Source organism: Clavelina lepadiformis, chromosome 3, assembly GCF_947623445.1.
Source record: "Clavelina lepadiformis chromosome 3, kaClaLepa1.1, whole genome shotgun sequence".
Taxonomy (NCBI): domain Eukaryota; kingdom Metazoa; phylum Chordata; class Ascidiacea; order Aplousobranchia; family Clavelinidae; genus Clavelina; species Clavelina lepadiformis.
Window position 1 is genome coordinate 9,347,257 of NC_135242.1, and position 18,860 is coordinate 9,366,116.

Here is an 18,860-nt window from a genome sequence, read left to right on the forward strand (position 1 = left end):
TGTCTAAGGTTAGGCATCGATACTTTATTGAATAAATCCCTTGCAGACATGTGACATTCGTGCAGCACCACTGTCTGGTAAGCGCATTTTTTGAGGTCGAAATGTTACTAAAATATCAACGACTACGTTTGCAGCGTTTTCTGTCTGTGGAACCAGTCGCTCGATGACCTAATCTGATAAACTTCATGTTTTTTTCAACAGAAAACGCAAACATTCGTTGCAATGACGAAGCCGTGTTGAAGTGCCAATTACAGTCTACTGGTGTTTAACGCCTAATATTTTTTTATGAACAAACTTTACGTGAATTAAGTGAGTTCAAAGGTTAACTCGTGTATTCACTTTCGCTTCCACATATGGCAACTTCACACAGTACAAAAATAAAAATTTGACAAAGGTACTCCACGGTAATTGAAAATAAATTGTGTTCGAGAAACCTTGATTTGCAGCTGGAACTAAACAATCGATGATGACTGTTATCGCAGCTTTGGTTTGAAAATCGCGAAGTCTGCTTTTTCTTGTAATCTTGTTTTAGCAATTTTGGCACTTAAAACCCAATCGACGTAAATCCTTAAAGAACCGCAATTACACACACTTTGCTGGTGGAAGATGGTGTTTGTCAGTCATCCATACTTGTTGGAGGCTGGCTCTGCCTTAAAGTCCTTTCTTCTGATGTGCGTCATATTACGTACTTTGACCGACTTTTCGTTTCTTGGTCTTATCGTTAATGGAGCGTGGGTAAACTGAGTTCACAAAATCCCTGTTTACAACAAACTGAAATCATAGTAGAAAAATATTTTCCGAAAGAAAACCAATGAACCTTGAATTAAACTCCCACTGAAAATAGCAACTAAACAGTACATTTTCTCATAAGAAATATTCAGTGACAGACTTAATTTATTGAAACGGGGGAAACAATTTTTTTAAATAATATTGACGTAAACAACAAATGGCCATTAAAAACTTCATACGTTGTACGCTTAATTGTATAATTCTCTTAAAATCGACATGAAAATCACTGGTATTACGAGATGGTTTCGTACAAACGTATAAGGTGCTGTGAAGCGAGAAATAAAGCGCTAAATACCTGTGGCGCAGTGAGTGGCAACTGACATGACAACATAACGCGAAAGTAAAAAAATAAATAATAACAAAAGTTGTCTCATATAAATCGTATACGGTTCTAATAAAGACACAAAACAGTTGCATATAATGGCGTGCGTTAATAATAGCGAGAAATTACAACAAAGAAACGTGGCTTGTCGCCGGCGTGAAGAGGCAGAAGTTAGAACTAAAATGCATTTCATCGCTATAAGCAACGTACGTTCCTCTATTTGAAGATGACAAATTCGAACACTGATATTGTCTCTGTGCACCACTCGGTTAAACCCGGCCCTCACCATAGCATGGCAGCGTACGAAATAAATAGGACATGCATTATTTAATCCGATCGAAACATGGCACATCTGTGGTAGGTCATAAATTTTCAACATCGGTCGTGCTAATCTTAGCATTGTCTTTCTGCCATGTTTGACTTTTTTTTGTATCTCTGTCTTGCTCTGCTACGACATTAAAAGACGTCTTCTGGCCGCCTTTGCAAATTGGATTGTCACTGCATTCAGGTTTATCCTCTGAAGATGAATCGTAACATCTGCAAAAATTAATGTCAGATTTTATGACACTGCATACTTCGAAGCATTTTTTCAAATGACATATGCTGTTCGTTATATGACGCAAGTCAGTAAATTTGGCTGCCGTGCTTTGGAGTGAATGGTGCGTGAGTAACTTGTAATTAAATGGTTGCGAGGACAAAGCGTGCCATACGTATGTCCGCACAGTACTTGTCCCTCAATGAATGCTGTGCATGTAACGAAACGGCATGTTGTGATATGTCAGTCAACTGTTATGATTCAGCTGTTTGTAGTTTCACCAATTCAAGCATGGCCAAAAAAAGCGAAAAGAAAATATAATTCTCAACACACATAAAACTTTGTTTGCACAAAGCTTCCAAACGTGCTTGTACTGACCTTATAATACAATACACTGTTTGCAGGATCAAAACAAGAACCAAAACACCCAGACAACACAAGAAAGCCACTTGGTAATTAATTTCTCCGTTACGGTCACCAAAATCGTTGAAGTCCTAGATATACTTTCAGGTTAATCTGTGTCCATTTTGTTACGTGATACATGCAAGTTTAGTTTGTTAAGATGACGATTGTTTTTTATACCGGAATCCGGGTATATTAATGCAGCCCCCAAGCGAAAAGGAAAGATAAAGATGAGACTTTAGAAGTTTAGAACCTTCCCATGTCAAAACTAAGGTAGCAAATGATCTCTCTATGACCATGACAATGACATTGTCATGTCAGCAGTAGGTGCGTTAATGAAATATGACAAAAAATATGGACTTATAAAGATGACATGTTTACGTCTAAGAAGAAGTGCTTTACATATATGAGCCGGTTATGATGATTTAACATTGCAAGATAATTTATGTCTAACTAAATTAAACTTGTAACGTGGATTTCGTACACTTAAACATTCCCAAATAGATTTCGTGATCAATACAAGATTGATCAATTTGTAGCCAACCGTCGATTTTTAATAGGGCATTACACCATTACATGCGCCAAAATAAAACGTCAATACAGGCTTGGTTTATGCAAATTTAAGCAGACAGCAAGCAAATGTTGAATTAAGCATGCAGTGAAACGATATTTCACGAATGAAGTTACGTTAGCAATCCTTACCTTTACTTCTCTTGCATCTTTTGATTCACATCGACTACCCAAGTAGCCTGGTAAACATCTGCAACAGTAGAAACACTACAGGGTAAGTATTTTTCACATATTACGTCATACTTCTTTCAATAAAGGAAATATTCTGTGTTTAAAATTATGTGGCTCAAAGTTCGCGGAATACACAAGGCTGTGGTTACGTATTTACGTTTAAAGAACTTGGCCCCTACTTGCAGTACGGCTGCTCTGGAGTTTCCGAATGAACCAGGCATTCTCCATAATTGAAGCAATAATAACTGAAATCTTCTGAACAGGCAATTTCGTTACTTAGAGCATCTGTATAAAGGCAAAGAAAGACATAAAATTCCCTGTATGATGAGGCTGCACTAAACCAGAGTGTTTAAAGTATAGTCCTTGAGAAGCCTTTAAAACCGTTCACATATTTGACTTTTCAGCCGGAAGTGAACATAAAGGAAATAAAAATGGGCAGCTATTCGAGGTTGCAATTTCTTTTCACGAATCGAACGAACGGTATACTCAGGTAAATCATTACCTTTGACACGCTCTATCTGAAAGGGAAAATTACCCTGCCAAAGGCTTGAAGAAAACATATTTGTTTCTCTGAACAGTAGTCTATTGAAACTAGGTTTGAGCATGGAACAGCCTTGTACCACTAATGAATCTCGATACCACTTATTGTAAACGTAATTAGACGGTGAATAAGCGGCACACCCGAACTGACATTGAAACTTTCGACAAGAAGTTTTTTTGTGAATACCTGGTCCTCTCTAGCATCTATTGATTAGGTGGCAAATTCCCCGTGTCTGTGATTAAAAAATATCTAACGCATGTAGGCTTAAACCTTTTTGGTAATAAGATGTATAATGTATACCTCTCTCGCATTCAAGCGATTCGCATGTTCCTCTGCAAGATCTCTTCACAGGCTTCTGAATTAAACATTCTTGATGGCGCCGGCATAAATCATTTGGGTATGTGCTGAAAATTTTTGATGAAGTTAGTTAAATTTAAAACTGTAGTGATCATTTTCATAAATATCCAATTGTCGTGTCTTACTTGCCGTCCTCTGCACAAACAGGATCGTAGCCAAGAATTGGAATGCAGGCAACAGGCTCACATACGCAAATATACTTTGATGGCTCATATCTGTTGTTGACAAGCTGAGGTAGAGTGCTTGTTGATTTACAGACACCTCCGTACTTGCAAGTGGTAATGTCTGTCGGATCGCACTGATGCTTAACTTCTTGTGAAGAAGCAGAATGAAAGAGCATCATGAAACATATCAAGAAAACAATCGTCAGACACTTCATAGATGAAGAGAAAGAGGTACTTAAACATTTACAGCATCTTTTAGCTGTATGTCTTTCTTCTGATTCGGTGTTGATGTTAGAACTAGTTTCTTCTTTGTTGACAATAACTTGAATCATATTGTTTATTGTTATATCTACTGCGAGTAGAAATAATAAATATTAACTCTGGAAAACATACAACCGAAATTGAACCATAATCCAAATACATAAGAAAAAAAATGCATGAAAGTTTGTAAGTGTACAAAATAATTACTGCAGGCATCTCTTTAACATGCCTAGCCTATGTAGGCTAGTAACTATTTTCATTATTATTAACAATTAGTTGCTGGTGTGGAATTTTCTTTGTTTGCAAACTTTGAATGCCAAAGTAGTTTGACCAAAACCTGATTTAACTCACAGCTCTTTGAATTACTGGCTACCTCGTACCTTGTCAGGCAAAACTAAATTTCGTCGGTATAGCTACAAAAGATTTAAAACTTAAAGCAATGGTTTACCAGACGACACCAGCACTAAATTGTTAACGCATTGTTCACGGCACTTGGGTAATAAAAATGCCGACACGTGACTTTGCCTTATACGAGGAGTTTTCAGCTAACAAACGCCGTAGTTGACGCAAGCCACACTACGGTTTGTGCTTAATTGGACCTGATACCCTTAAGGCCGTTTATTGTTTCCTGCAGTAAAAGTGCAATGGAAACACCCTATTTAGTCACTATCACCTCTTGCTGCTATAACCAATAAACGACCGCGCTGAATGTCGTTTCTCAACACGCTTCCTCAATTAAAATGTTGAAATTAATTAAGCCATATCGTTCTATTTCGTCATCGGTGCTGGTCACGCAACGTACCAAGCTGTTTTCTTGTAGCCTACAAATGACTTGTCATTCAGTTGCAATGAAATCACGCTTGGCACGAACAGCTTTCTTCGAAGCAACTCGATTTCGCCCATGTCACGTCGCCTGTTGCGCCTCAACACTGTTGCCCAATCGCGTGCAACCTTTCTTATATATACTGTACGTAAGCATCATATGTGATAGGACTTTTTTCTTCCCCAGCTGGGGAACGTGCTTCGCTCAGCATGGCCGTGACAGTAACCTGTAAGTTGAACCTTGTTGATGACGAAATATTATCGGTAAATCATTACAAGATATCGTTTCTATTTTTGGATGTTTTCTAAAATTATGTTTGTAAACTCTTGCCAACATGTTTTGGAGCTGTTTTTAAATAGAATGCTGAATGAATACGAGGCATGAATTATTTCCGAAGTATTCATCAATCGTTACCAATTGGAGGCGAAAGTGAAACCTTGAGTAATGGTTGCGTTCGCTGTTTCTTTACAAACAATGATCACTCTTCGCTATTTCTTGTGCATAATCTTCGGAAATCGGCCTGACTGAAACGAATTCCCCTGGTTTTCTGGTTGACTTTTAATTTAGCAGAAGAACTGACGTAAATTAAGTTGGTATACTTGCTGCTGGATGTATTTTATTATTCGATTTATGATTGCCATAAATTAGCTATCAACGTTTCGAGCCATTGTCAGAACAAAAAAGCGGCAAAACGTTGTTTAACTTACGAGCTAAATGTTGGCGTTACGGCTCATACGTAGAACGACCAATGAAGTCAAAACAATATAAAACAGGTTTATTATCCAAACGGTTTATTGGTGCTCTTAAAATTATTAATACTGTTGTGGTTGCTGTTCTTGTTCACAGTGATAATGTTTGTAGTATCAACGGAATCGTCGGATTAATAGATAGTTTCCTCGTGTTTGGCTCTTGTGTTCGATTTTTGTATTCTTGTGACTTTTACTGGAATTTAAAGCAATGAAGGCTTTTTTTACATTATGAGCACTGCAGCTGTTCTGAAGTTATTGCTTTCATTTGTATCGCTCTGGATATCGCCGACGTGATCGTCTGAACGTGACCTTATTGATGAATTCTTATGGCTTCCGATATGCAACACTAAATCATCTAAAGTAATTCAATTTTTAAAAATAAAAACAGGTCTTTTCCCGTTGCGTCATGTTAGCAGAAGTTGCGAAAGATGGCGTTAGAATTTCAGCCAATCAGTAAAGCTATTCGGTTGCTCAATTCCTGCCTTGTTTAAGCTGATAATACAAATTTGAGTGCTGAGTGAACCAGAAAAGGCTGTTTTGCTGTTGTTACTGTGATATAATCTTTCAGTTCTGGCCAGACCGCTGCTGTACTAGGTACCATTATCTTAAGTGAGGTAATCACGTTTAAAAATCTAAGGACTGCTACAATACGGGAGCATACATGACCGCATATCTCCTGAAGCTGTTTGCTTTACTGTGTCATGATGGTTTGCGACTTAAGCATATTCTATCAAAAGATTCGCACAGCAACTAAAAGTGTCACTTCCCGAAATTTTGTTAGTGATGACGATGATCGATTTAAAACCATTTCCCCTTCCTGTGCGATATGGTAATAATTTTTCACTTTTATCTACATTAAAGTCTGCATTGTACCAATCACTATTCACAATTGCTGTAACCTATATGTTAATTTGCTTTTTCATAACTTCACTTTATCGAGAATTTATTTGAGAATTTAGCAAATCTTTACGTTGGGGAAGATCGCTAAAGGCATTACGTACTTACGAAAGCACCTTCATATAAGATGATAGAAAATCGAGCTGCTGCTGGGGAGATATAAGGTAGTACAATATCAGTTTGTGAAATTTGAAATAGAACTTCTTCGACAATATGAATTTCAATGATGCTGGTAAAGCGTCCAACAGAGCGGCGTGGTTGGGGGAATTTGTCTTCAAACGAGAAAAGCACCATTGTCACAACAAACCAAATTGGGCATTAGATGACACTAAAAATAAATTATTGTCCTTAAATAACGTCCATTAATGTAAGAATATATACATGCTTAACGCATACGCAAAGCAAACGTTTTGTCATACCAGATGAACCACAATTTATTTACGAACGGAGCGGAAGCGCGTGTTGATGACGTCATTAATCAGCCGTGCGTGTTACAGAAGGCATCTGCGCAGATGTAAATTATTTTAGTGCCTCTTAGATGGGAAAACAATATACGGTATACTGTACTGTCACATGACGGAACGGCATTAAAAGTTTAATATGCAATAGGTTACGTAATTCAAAGTTTGCATACAAAAAGGACAAAAAGTGTGTTATGTAAACAATAAAAATAACTATAATAAAATTCCAAAACTAATAATGTAACTTGGAAATTTTTTCTTATATTATAATCATATTTATGCCTATATATGATTTGTGTTGAAATAGCTGTAAAACAAGTATTACCTTTTAAGGTTATGATAACTTCAAAAGATGTTATTCCTTTCTGCATTATTGCGTTTTAATTCAGGTGAGATTACCAACGTTTTTGTCATATCAGGTTTTGTCATGTATTTTACATCCATAGTAAACCGACGCAAAAGACACGAAAATAATTAAATGTCAAGTTGTATATATAGATGCAAAACTATGATCGAGATTGAGAGAAGGTTTTGCATTCGATAATGAAAACTCATTCAAAATAGCAGTAAACGTTTACTATAGCAACTCGACGCTTTGAAGCTTCAGAAAACGAAATGGTATAATTAATACATGAGAAAAGTTCTTCACCATACTGTAACTTATAAACACAAACATCGGTTGAAACATACACCGTCTAGAGTCTAGACTGTATGGCTATATCGTGATGTACGTAATTTGAGTTAGGTTTAAACTTGAAATACGTGTTTTCAAACAAAAATGCTAGACTTCCGTTTTACGCTAAAAATCTCGCCATTAAATAAACCATTCAACGATTACGCTCGATTAGACCTAGTCTGTTACTTCCTCAAAATCAATTTATTCTCCTTTCTTTTAACAGAAATATGCCACATAATAGAGTAGAAGGAAAGTTTTGCGAGTATAATTTATTTCGCTTTTGCTGTAACAAAAGATTTTGATTGCACTATTTGGATCAATTTTGAGTCGATGACTTATCCCTAAAGAGCATGAATAGGCATAAAGCATAAATAGTTTCATTTTCTTTCATATAATTTAAGTTTCATTTGTCAAGGTATGAAATGTTATCTTTTTTCGGATAACTGTCGCACAGAGGCGATTATCCAGTCAACCGCACCCGTTTATCGATGAATAATGGAAAGAGAATCGACAAGAAAGCAACAAAATGCACTTAGCAAACGCGTAAATATGTTGTTTAAATTGACTTGGAATGCCCCGAATATAAATTTATGACGAATGTGATATCGCACAACTGTAACCTGTACAGGCTGTGTTTGCTGTAGATGACAACCGTGAAAAATTCTGGGCAGGACTTCCTTCCTCATTACGCTTTGTTTATCGCTCGTCATTATTGCTAATCAATTTAATCCAAGGGATATGACGTTACTAATTATTCAATGATTTTCGACCTATATGATGTATGAAGACAGTTGCGATCGGGTGTGAAATGGTACGTGTTTGTCTGATTTATTAGTTGACTTAAACCACAATTATATCATGCAGGTACTTGTTATTTCAGCTATACTGTACGCATACTATAAACGTGTAAAACAATATATAAATCAGTACTACCACGATTAGTGTTTGGAAACAAACACACAGGAACTTATTTCAAACGGTATATCAATATTTTCACAGACTATAAATATCTTGCATTTGTTAAAATATAATTACAAAGTTTTATTTATACCAACCAATAAATAATGACTAGGGCAACCAAAAGTCAATATGGTCAATTTTTTTTTACCTGCTCAGAATGCTATGAAACAAGCACAAAACAAGTTTCAGCTTTGTACGACGTGTGGTATAGACGTTATTAGGTCAGATAAAGTCAAAATGTTACGTTAGGTCAAAATACGGTCAAATTGTTTCGTTAGGTCTTTTTTTTAGGTCAAAATCTATTAAACTTGTAATTTTGTAACCATTTTGTAATATTATTCTTCCGTTTTTCTCTTTTCTTGTACCGCAAACAATTCCAGTCCCGCAAATTTTACTTAGAACCAAAGCCACAAAGAGAGGGAAGGCTTTTCAGCGCGTTTGGTGACGTCACGATGTGACGGCATTGCGTTTGAAACTGCAAGTTGTCAATCTTAATGCGCAAAAACGAAAAAAAAAGTCAACACTAGAAAAGCATTTTGTCATTTTTAAATGCGGCTTTAGATTAGAAGTTGCTGTAGACAGTGTAGACACTATCAGTATAGCGTTTTTCAAAATGAGGTCAAAATTTAAACGTTTTAGGGCAAAATAAGGTCAAAATGTAAACTTTTTAGGTCAAAATAAGGTCAAAATGCAACCTTTTTAGGTCAAAATGAGGTCAAAATTTGCAAATTTTAAGGTCAAAATTTAAAATTTTTAGGTCAAAAAACTGGTTGCCCTAATAATGACATAAGCAATTTTCTTTTCTTCGTGATATGATGATGACGCTTTCATCTTATATAACCACGAAGCGCACCGTTCTAACATACAAAAATATAAGCCTGCTGTTAACAGAACGTGTTAACAAATATGCATTTTGCACCCAATGCTAACATTTTTATCAGGTCGGCTCACAGTTTGATTGTGTGCTGCAGTATTGAGAAATTCAATGTTTTTACATCGATAAATGTAAATCGACGATACAATATTTATAGAGGTTAAATTTAATACTCACATAGGATATTATGTGGCGTCAATAATACGCTTTGCGTAATTGGTCGTTATTTTTACCGGTAATCACCACTTTACCTGCTGCGAATAATGGTTTCTGGTGCATAATTTGTGCCAAACTATGAAAGATATGTTTCTACATCCGATTTTAAGTTTTGCATCATTACCTGACGTACTGTATAGAATGCACCGTTTTTGGCAGTTTTGATATGGTGGGTGTATGCACTTGAACTACAGACAGTTGTATTGGCAATTAACAACAGGGATTTAGACGAGCATAGCGGGAATTAAACAGGCATAAAAACTATGTAAAATAGTTTCGTTTACTGTTTGGTTTCATTTAACCCGTTCGTTCCATAACCGTTTTCTTGATTGATCTTCCTTTTTTTGGCAGGAAAAAAGTCGTTTATGGCCCTCTAGGCCCAGTCGATTGAGGCTAATAATTAATTGTTCTTTTACAGAGTTGGGGCTTTTAGCTTCGGCAATTGCGTCATGTGACTACAGGCTATAGCTGTATCATCAGGTCCAGTATTTTTGTGTACAGATCGGCCTTTGGTTCATCAATTAACATGTTAAGTTGGCTTTTCTTTAGATTTAGCCAAAGGCGAATGGAGATGTAAGGTCTGATACTATTGGGCCTATATGGTACACTGTCGGTACATCTATCAGTACAATAGAATGAATAGACGGGTTTTGTACGGTAAAAGACAAATTGAAATTAATTTTGTTAATGATAAACTACTGTGTGACGTAACTCGAAATACTTCAGATAAGTTGATTTTACACCTAATATGACTGATACGCTTAACGAATTTGAACGATATAGCCCTACATACAGTTCCATTCATGCAAGCTTACTGTGGACGAAAATTGGGTACTAAAAACATTAAATTGTATAGCCTACTTTTTTTTAATACTTGTGAAGTTGTCATACCAATTTCTTTTACATAACTTCATCAACACCACCGTATCGCTAGTACACTATCGGCTTCAGTTTGCCCTATGACTGCATAAAGCCGATATAATTCCGCAATACAAATGTTGGCAGGCAAATAGACGTAGTAAGTTAGTAACCGGATGCCAAGTGAGCAGGAAGGTAATAATGCCCAAAAATGCGTCCATTTTTTAAGCTGGCCCTTACAGAAAAGTTGCTTTTGAAAGCAGTCATTTGAGCGGTCAAAAAGAGCTCTTCTTGTTGTCTATTTTATATGCCGACTTGCAAAGACAGGTTTCAGTTTACAATTGTGGAACGAGACTACTACACGAAAGCTTTATACAGCAATGTAGAGCACGAAATTATTTACATAGCCATAGCCACAAGTTCGAAACTATTTAATAAGCCTTGAGCAAAGTAACTGCCTGGAGGTGAAATCTGAGGTGTGTGCCATTATCGATTACTATTAGGGATATTTTGACAACAAACAAAACCCACATTTTGCAAAATGCCAAAACTCAAGGGAGATGCTACGTGAAGTGATGTTATCAGTCATACCTGCCTACAAGGAATTAATTTCCTATACCACAAGCAGTGAATATTGCTAGACTAGCTCGTTACTAGGCTGTTAGACTTATTTGACCTTGTAATTTTGAAGTTAGCTGAACCGGATGATTATCATAGATGAAAATTGATTGTACGCAATACGCATTATCTTATATTCGATCACTCAACTCGGCATGATAGTGGATCTTGTACTCATTTGTGGGATCATTAAAAAATATCTGTAATTCCATATTTCTTTTCCACGTACCAAAACGTGCCCACAAAGCAGTATATAGTTGGAGCAATATAACTGGAAAAGTTATTATTGCTGTTGCAATTATTGGAATTAATATTTTAAGAACAACAAAAAAACTATAAAGAGATAAATGCGGTCAAAAAACGTTTGTTACTTTGTAACAAAGCACTCTCTTTTGTAAAAGACCACATGTGAGACCTGTCTTGCTGGTTTGTGCAAATTTTATAAACTCCTCGCATCTGAAATATGGTTTGGGCTACATTCTTTACAAACGCGGCTTATCTACAACATCATCATTCCAAGCAGGTTAAACATGCTATATACCGTTTATGTGTTGCTATGTTTTAAAGATAATAGACTTTCTGACAAATAACGTAGGTAAATTTTTCTGAACTTTGGTCTTTCTTGAATGACAGCTCGTGGTTAATCATTATTTTCGCACATGTTTTAATGGCTTAGAACGCGGTTGGAATTTTTTCTACCTGATATCATTTATCTATTTCTACGAAATAAGAGATACAAAGTTTAATTTAATAAGTTAGTGTTAAATGATTAAAGTAGAGGACAGTTTTGTTACTGTTAAACATGAAAAAATAACTTCTTATATATACATTTAATGTCGAACCTCTGATGTAAATAATATCGACGCATCAAAAAAAACATTCTAAACAGTGATATATAATACAATAATAGTCTAATATGGATTTCCAAAATAACTGGTATAACTGTTGCATTTGCTTGCTGTTTGACAAGATATTTTATGGTTAAAAACGAGAATTTTCAGTAGGTAGATTTACTAATCATTTTATCACACTTATGTAGTAAAATGTGTGAGTGTTTAACTCAAACTCTCTGATCACTGCAAGTCATGCTTGGAGCTATTTAATATATTTTTGTGGCGACTTGGGCAGGTTATAAGCTACGGTTATCTTACGCATAACCGCAATCTTCTGAAGGCATTTATTAGTTAGATGAGTATGGTAAAATAACTTCCTTGGAGCGTAATGTTTTGAAACTGCGAAAGTGGTCTTTTTGCAGTAATGTCAAAACTAAGCGCTACAAACGTCACTTTGTATTTTCTATTTACTCTTTAGCGACCTTACGTGCATTTATTTAAAAGACTTTTTGCTTTGCAAAAAATATTGTTCAGTCGACAGAAAAATGACTGCATGTAAGATAATTATTGAATATTTTCTGACGGGATAATACAACAATAAGACATAGTTTAAAGAAAATATATAATTTAGTTGTTGTGTTTTATTTGTTGTCCAAAAATTGGATTACAATCAACGGGCTCAAATACGCAGACATACACTTTTGTTGACAAGCTGGAATATAGTGCTTTAAAACATAATTAAAAAGTTGCGCTATAAATCATAACATATACGCATGAATTACATTACAAAAATGCAGTTGCGATTAAAATTATGAATATCTCCTTTATGTCTGGAATAACTAAAACTTCGTGAAAGTTTATACGGCTTTTTATAACTATGTCTCATATATTTTTACTTATAAATTTTAGACGAAAAAATTTCAACGACTTGCTTCTAATCGTAATTACTCATAACTTCTTAGGCCTATCTTTCACTGTTTGCTTGAAGTTTGTTTCTTGCATGGTTCAATTTCCATTAATTACAATTACATACTAACCATTTAACAAAAGTTAAACGGTAATTGAATTTAGTTATTCATTGACGGTGGGGATAAACTGGCAGAAATTAGTGTTAACGCATACTTATATACTGTTATTATAGAGCAGGGGTGGGCAAACTTGTTCAATGAAAGAGTCACTTGCGGAAAACTACAAACACAAGCGAGCCGTAAAGTCAATAGTGTCAATACAAATACGGTAAACAATGCATGGATAAATAATAAACAATAGTGGATATTACTATTCAGCTAGAGCAGCCACTAAAAACATGTCGACGAGCCGCAGTTTGCCCATCTTTGTTATAGACTATACTAATCGCGATGCTCATTTGACACTTGTACGTTTATAAACGCATATAAACTGTTTTGAAATATATGTGTATTGTGTACCCCCGGTAGCGTAGATGGCGTACGCCGCGTTCCTTTTTATTACGTACTTTTTTTCTAAAACTAAATCAACTGATCAAAATGCGTAAGCCTTTCATTCATTCACTTCCTATCTATACTCTTGCTCTTGTAATCGGTACATGACCGCCTGCCTATATTTAGATTTTGTTTCCTCAGGAGCTAAGGAAATTAGTACTTAACTAGTGTGTATTGCGTAATTGTATTTCCGTAATTTCAAGCAATATTTCAATGTATTTTCTTAAAGAAACAGATTCTCGTTCACTATTGGGAGAGCACGTCTGATAGCAGGAAATTTTTTCTTTATTTTTTTTTTATTTCATCCTTGTGTTCACAATTGCCACAGTTTGTATTGCTTCCGCATTTCGAAGTACATCTCAATCTGAGCATTTTATTTAAATCTATAATACATTACATAAATATGCTTGATAACCACATGCATTGTTAAAAGAACGTGTCAATTTTTTGGTTTACAAGTGAATCTGACATTTCTTACTTGTTTTAGTATACTGTAGGACTGTATATGCTTGTAATTGAAATAAACCATCAGTCATTATGACATGAATGAAGGTTTTAAAAGTGCATGCAGCTCTGCCGATCGATTTATCACACACATTAAGTTAAAGATGTAGTTTTCATTTGTCAACTCGGAACCACAATTTCTTCTCAAATGTCTCTTCTGCTATGTAATTAACTTATAATTTGCAGATACAAGTTAATGTTAATCGTCTACTATGCTATAGGCGCTTAGGCAAGTTATGAACAAAGTTCTTCAAAAGCACGCTCTCAATCATTAAGATATCTGCTCCGCTTTTCAATAATGCTGTAATTAGTTTTACCATGTAAATGAGTTGCCTGAGTTTGGTAAATTTCTTTCAATGCAAGGTTTTTTGAAAATTCAAATAATAGTTTCGCAGCAACATGAAGGCTAACAAGGGGCACCCACCATAATCATATATTTTATTGTTACCTTGATCTCTTTAGAGACTTTCCTTGCTTGTTGATAGTTCTGCGACTTCACTACAAACAAACGACCATCACCTGTTAGTAAGAAAGATTAATATACTTTTCCAAAATGGCAAAGTAAATTTTGGTGGAATATGTCGTTTATGGATCACCATTGACCAGTGACGAGAGTTATACCGAGTTACTCCGAAGTAAAACCAGAGAAAGTCCGTATAATGTTGCAAAGCAAATGATCCCAACAAGCAAGGCTGCAGGAGGAGGTGGTATATAGCCAAAGACTTTGAAACACCTTGAGACAAAGCATTAAATGACTTGCTCACGATTTGCAAACCGAGTGTGACTTATTGCGAGCGATCGATTTGTTAACTGTTATTAGATATAAATTTGACTTAAGAAGGTGTAACTAAAAAGACCTGACGTTTGTCCATTTATCTATATTTATTGTTGTGCAACATTAAACGTCACGAAACTTGCACATTGAAAAACTGGTAAGTGGAAAACTGGATTTCAAAAAAATGGAAAGCAAAGAATAGAGGTGTAGCGAAACTTGTCTATCGATGCAAGTGTCATCACTCATCAGTATTGCAAGTATTCATAACACAAAAGTGAGCAAAACAGTGCTTATAGACGGCGGTTTATAAGTTAAATAATCATAAGGAAATGCAGTAGTTGAACTGATACACATCCTGATAGTTGTAACTTGCGACTAAAATATTCGTAAGTGACATACTTGAATTTTCTGTTACGTGCCCCAGCAATCATCCACTGTAGCTATAGTTTTCCTGCAATGAAGGAAGCAAGTTTTTAGAAGTGTTACAAAAATTTCTGAATACGGGTAATTTTACCCGATTCGATTAATTCTACCTGACAAACTTTTGGTGCAACTCCAGAAACAGGGGGAAACGATAAGACTAACGTTCAAGCTGAAGCAATTTAATTTTTCTCTTTGCTATCATTACGCCGGCGACGGTAAGCGACAGGAGAAATATTTTTCAAACGGCCGCTACAGGTTATATGATCCTGCAAGATTTTGGTTCCATGACATATGACCGCGGGAAAATGACCGCGAACAAACTCACCGGGGACAACTGAACGTGACGTAAATTGACCGCGAACAAACTGACCGTGATGTAAATTGACCGCGAACAAACTAACCGGGAACAGACTTACCGGAATGAAAATTGACCGGGAGGTAAATTGACCGTGCAAGTGCTGAATTATTGTGTTTAAGTTGATGGTAGTATATGATATGTAAAGTAAATATTTGTTTGTAACTATTTCCTTTGTTTTTAACAAAAAAAATTTTTATTTCAATACACATTGAAACATTTATTGAAATAAACAGAAATATTTCCGGAAATACGAGAAAAACGAGTAACAACATTAAAAGACGTTCACTGCAAAACACATATGACACTACATAATAAGGGCACTAAAATTTAAACAAACTGTTATTTGACAAATAAGGAAGTTTATTCCGCAAATTGTAGGTTGTGGGCGATGCCTCTGAGAAAATCTAATATGTCACGGTTTGCAAAATCTTCAACGATGGTTTTAAGTGGCGCATCCAGATCCTTGTATTTTCTCCTTTTGGCAGGAGGCCCTTGGGCACAGAGCGCCTCAATCTTGTTTTTGTTTATGTTCTGCAATTTCCTCAAAGCTTCTATAAATTTCCAAATGGTTGGGTGTTGCATTGATAACATCTTGTTTATTAGATTGTGGTGACCTTCAACTTTGTTGTTGGTTCTGGTGTCGCCATTTAACACCCGAACATGGACGTTCCAGAAGTCATGTGAATATGGCGGGTTTCGTCGGAGCTGAGTCCGAAAGCGACGCCCGATGTAAGTACGCTCAAAGTAGTCGAGAAGCGGAAGCATTTCATCAGGCACAACTTCCTCTAATGTTTCAAAAGCATGAATCAGATGCTGTATTGGAACAAATGCCAAAGCCGGTATGTGACGCAGCAGTAGTGCAAATTCTGGATCATTTTGATACCTTCTGTGAAGTCCGATTTGCTGCATGTGCTTCCTGACATTTTGATTTAAATGAAAAAAGCAACCACTTACTGTGAGGTCATCATAGTCAAACACCATCCGAATTGCATTTATTGCAGACATTTCAAAATCAACCAAAAATCTTGTTGGGTGTGCATTTGGTATCAGTTGCCACGCTGCGCGAAATAACCGCTCATATGTTTCTTGTGTTTTGTTCGGTAGTAAACAGTACAACGCTGGGACAAGGTCGCCATGTCGTGAAGCATGGATAGAGTAAACCTGTGAAAATATTGGCGGGGTAACCTTGAACGTTCCATCAGCTTGCCAGTTTTCTGATAATTCTAGTACTCTTTTGCTCTCTTCGGTGCCAAAAATTAATATCCTATTTTCTTCAGCTCCTGAGTCATACTGCAAAAAAAGTTCAGACCCCATAGCATCATCTAAAAGAATATGTTTGTACGAGTCAGGTATTTCTAAATCTGTACAGTTTCGTGGATTTGCAGGTGCTGCAGCAGTCCTAAGTCGTGTTCGTTGTATTGTTCTTTTCAGATTTTTTTCCACAATATGCGCTCTGACGGCACCTGGCAATCCCACTGTCGCGTCAGATATGATATTTGCTGGTGTGGACGTATCGTTAGCGTTGCCAGCGCGTTCCTTGACGACCGTAAGTAGTTTGGCCACTTGAACATGTCTCTCTTCTTGTAGGTGACTGTGTTCGTGCAACTCTTTCGTGACTAAGCCATCTACAGTATGGAGACGTGCCTTACAAAAACTCTTGTAGTAATTACTGCATCTCCAGAATGTAGTTTTCCCGTCTGAACTTTGTCCATCTCTCCAGAAAATGTTATGGTTGTAAACTAATTTTTTCTTACCTCTCTGTGAGATTACTTCTGCCATTTTCAGACCTTAAAAATCAGTTTTATTCTAAAAGTGTCGGCATCTAGTCTGCAAAAGTATCTCAATTTAGTATCTCAATCACGTGGCTAGGCATTACACAGGGTTTACTGGCAACTCACTTAAACAACACAAAGTCGTAAATCTACAAAACAAGATCACTTGATTCCTGTCTGTTCAATCTGCTGATTCTGCTCATCTGCTGTCTCACTCTCCAGTCTCCACCTGCTGGGCTTCTCCAACTCTTTTTGCAATTTACAATTATTAGTATAACCATAACCAAGACTTAAAACTAGGGGAGTCCTGACGTACAGCTTCAATCTGACAATTTACTTAACTAAAGTGTCCATTGTTATTGCAATGAGTCCATTGTTACTACATGAGATAGGCTACAACGCATTGTTTCATAATCTCATCAAACAACTCGTCTAGACCGGGAAAATGCATGTAACAATAGGAAATATATGAATAAAGGTGAAAAACCCGTAGGGTCACCCTACACCCTACAAGGGGCCAAAAAACTCTACGAGTGGCAACCTTGACTGCAATACACATACTAAATTGGATAGTGACTAGATAGCGACTAGATAGTGAATTAGAATTTTGACCTTTTGACGGCCAATTTGTCGCCGGTTAATTTGATCGCCGGCCAATTTATCGACGGTTAATTTCATCGCCGGCCAATTTACGTCACGGTTAATTTGATCGCCGGCCAATTTGTTGCCGGTCAGTTGTCCACTACCAGTTGTCGCCGGTGAATTTGTTCACGGTCACTTCACGTGATCCCCAAGATTTCTGCCAATCTCTCTTACTTTGCTGCACATTTTTACTATATCGAGACATAATATTTTTAACAGAATTCTTCTGATGGCTGAAGAACACATTCCACATTACAACAAGCTGGCGTTCGAAGTTTTTGGCAAAACAGTTTTCATATACACATATGAACTCAAGTGCTTTTTGTTCAATCCATTATATCATTAGCGATTTATTATTTTTTATTACAGGACGCTTGTCGTTACTGTATGATTATAACTTTTGTAATGCTGTACCTTTATGTCCTGCAGGCATTAACACTTGACACTATCCAACCTTTCGCTTTCCGCATAAGTTGCAACACAGTTGCGCAAATCACGGTATAATTAAATTTATCTGATCTTATGTTATCGTATTTCCTACAGCGTTTTATATATAACCTAATCACCGAACTTATACCAATTTACTTGCTATATTGCTATAGTTATTATATTCGTTATTCGTCCGTGTACATTTACGACTTTTTCCGTTACGTAAGCGAATTGTATCGGTGAGTAACTACAGTGTATACACATGGCTGCAACTCAGGCCGGCTTGATAAGACGACTGGTGCATGGGCTCAGCTTGGACGCAGGGGCTGTTAGTCTTCGTTTAGCCGCTCTGTCCCTAATCTACATACTCAACTGCTGACTGAGTACTGTACACCTGTCTGGTGGCGCAGTACACACACA

At 36.4% G+C, this 18,860-nt stretch overlaps 1 protein-coding gene and 1 long non-coding RNA gene across 4 annotated transcripts; one reads left to right on the plus strand and one right to left on the minus strand.

The window, feature by feature from the left end:
• Positions 1-876: 876 nt before the first annotated feature.
• LOC143448798 (tomoregulin-2-like) lies at positions 877-15,441 on the minus strand. 3 transcript variants are annotated; one of them, XM_076948676.1, is made up of 10 exons: positions 15,350-15,424; positions 15,216-15,267; positions 14,490-14,560; positions 7,001-7,085; positions 3,813-6,909; positions 3,631-3,734; positions 2,969-3,074; positions 2,751-2,808; positions 2,025-2,140; positions 877-1,648 (listed from the first exon to the last, which is right to left on the minus strand). In XM_076948676.1, exons 5-10 carry the CDS (start codon positions 4,181-4,183, stop codon positions 1,474-1,476), a joined length of 930 nt encoding a protein of 309 aa, XP_076804791.1. In that variant the 5' UTR covers positions 4,184-6,909; positions 7,001-7,085; positions 14,490-14,560; positions 15,216-15,267; positions 15,350-15,424; the 3' UTR covers positions 877-1,473. The 3 variants fall into 3 exon arrangements, with proteins under 3 accessions (XP_076804791.1, XP_076804792.1, XP_076804793.1); XM_076948678.1 differs by lacking the exon at positions 2,025-2,140 and adding an exon at positions 14,663-14,774 and having other exon boundaries at positions 1,477-1,648; positions 15,350-15,441; XM_076948677.1 differs by lacking the exons at positions 14,490-14,560; positions 15,216-15,267; positions 15,350-15,424 and adding an exon at positions 7,368-7,465.
• On the plus strand, positions 7,512-12,876 carry LOC143448800 (uncharacterized). Its single transcript, XR_013114482.1, has 2 exons — positions 7,512-9,328; positions 9,361-12,876. It is a non-coding gene; the product is annotated as an uncharacterized LOC143448800 (long non-coding RNA).
• Positions 15,442-18,860: the final 3,419 nt, after the last annotated feature.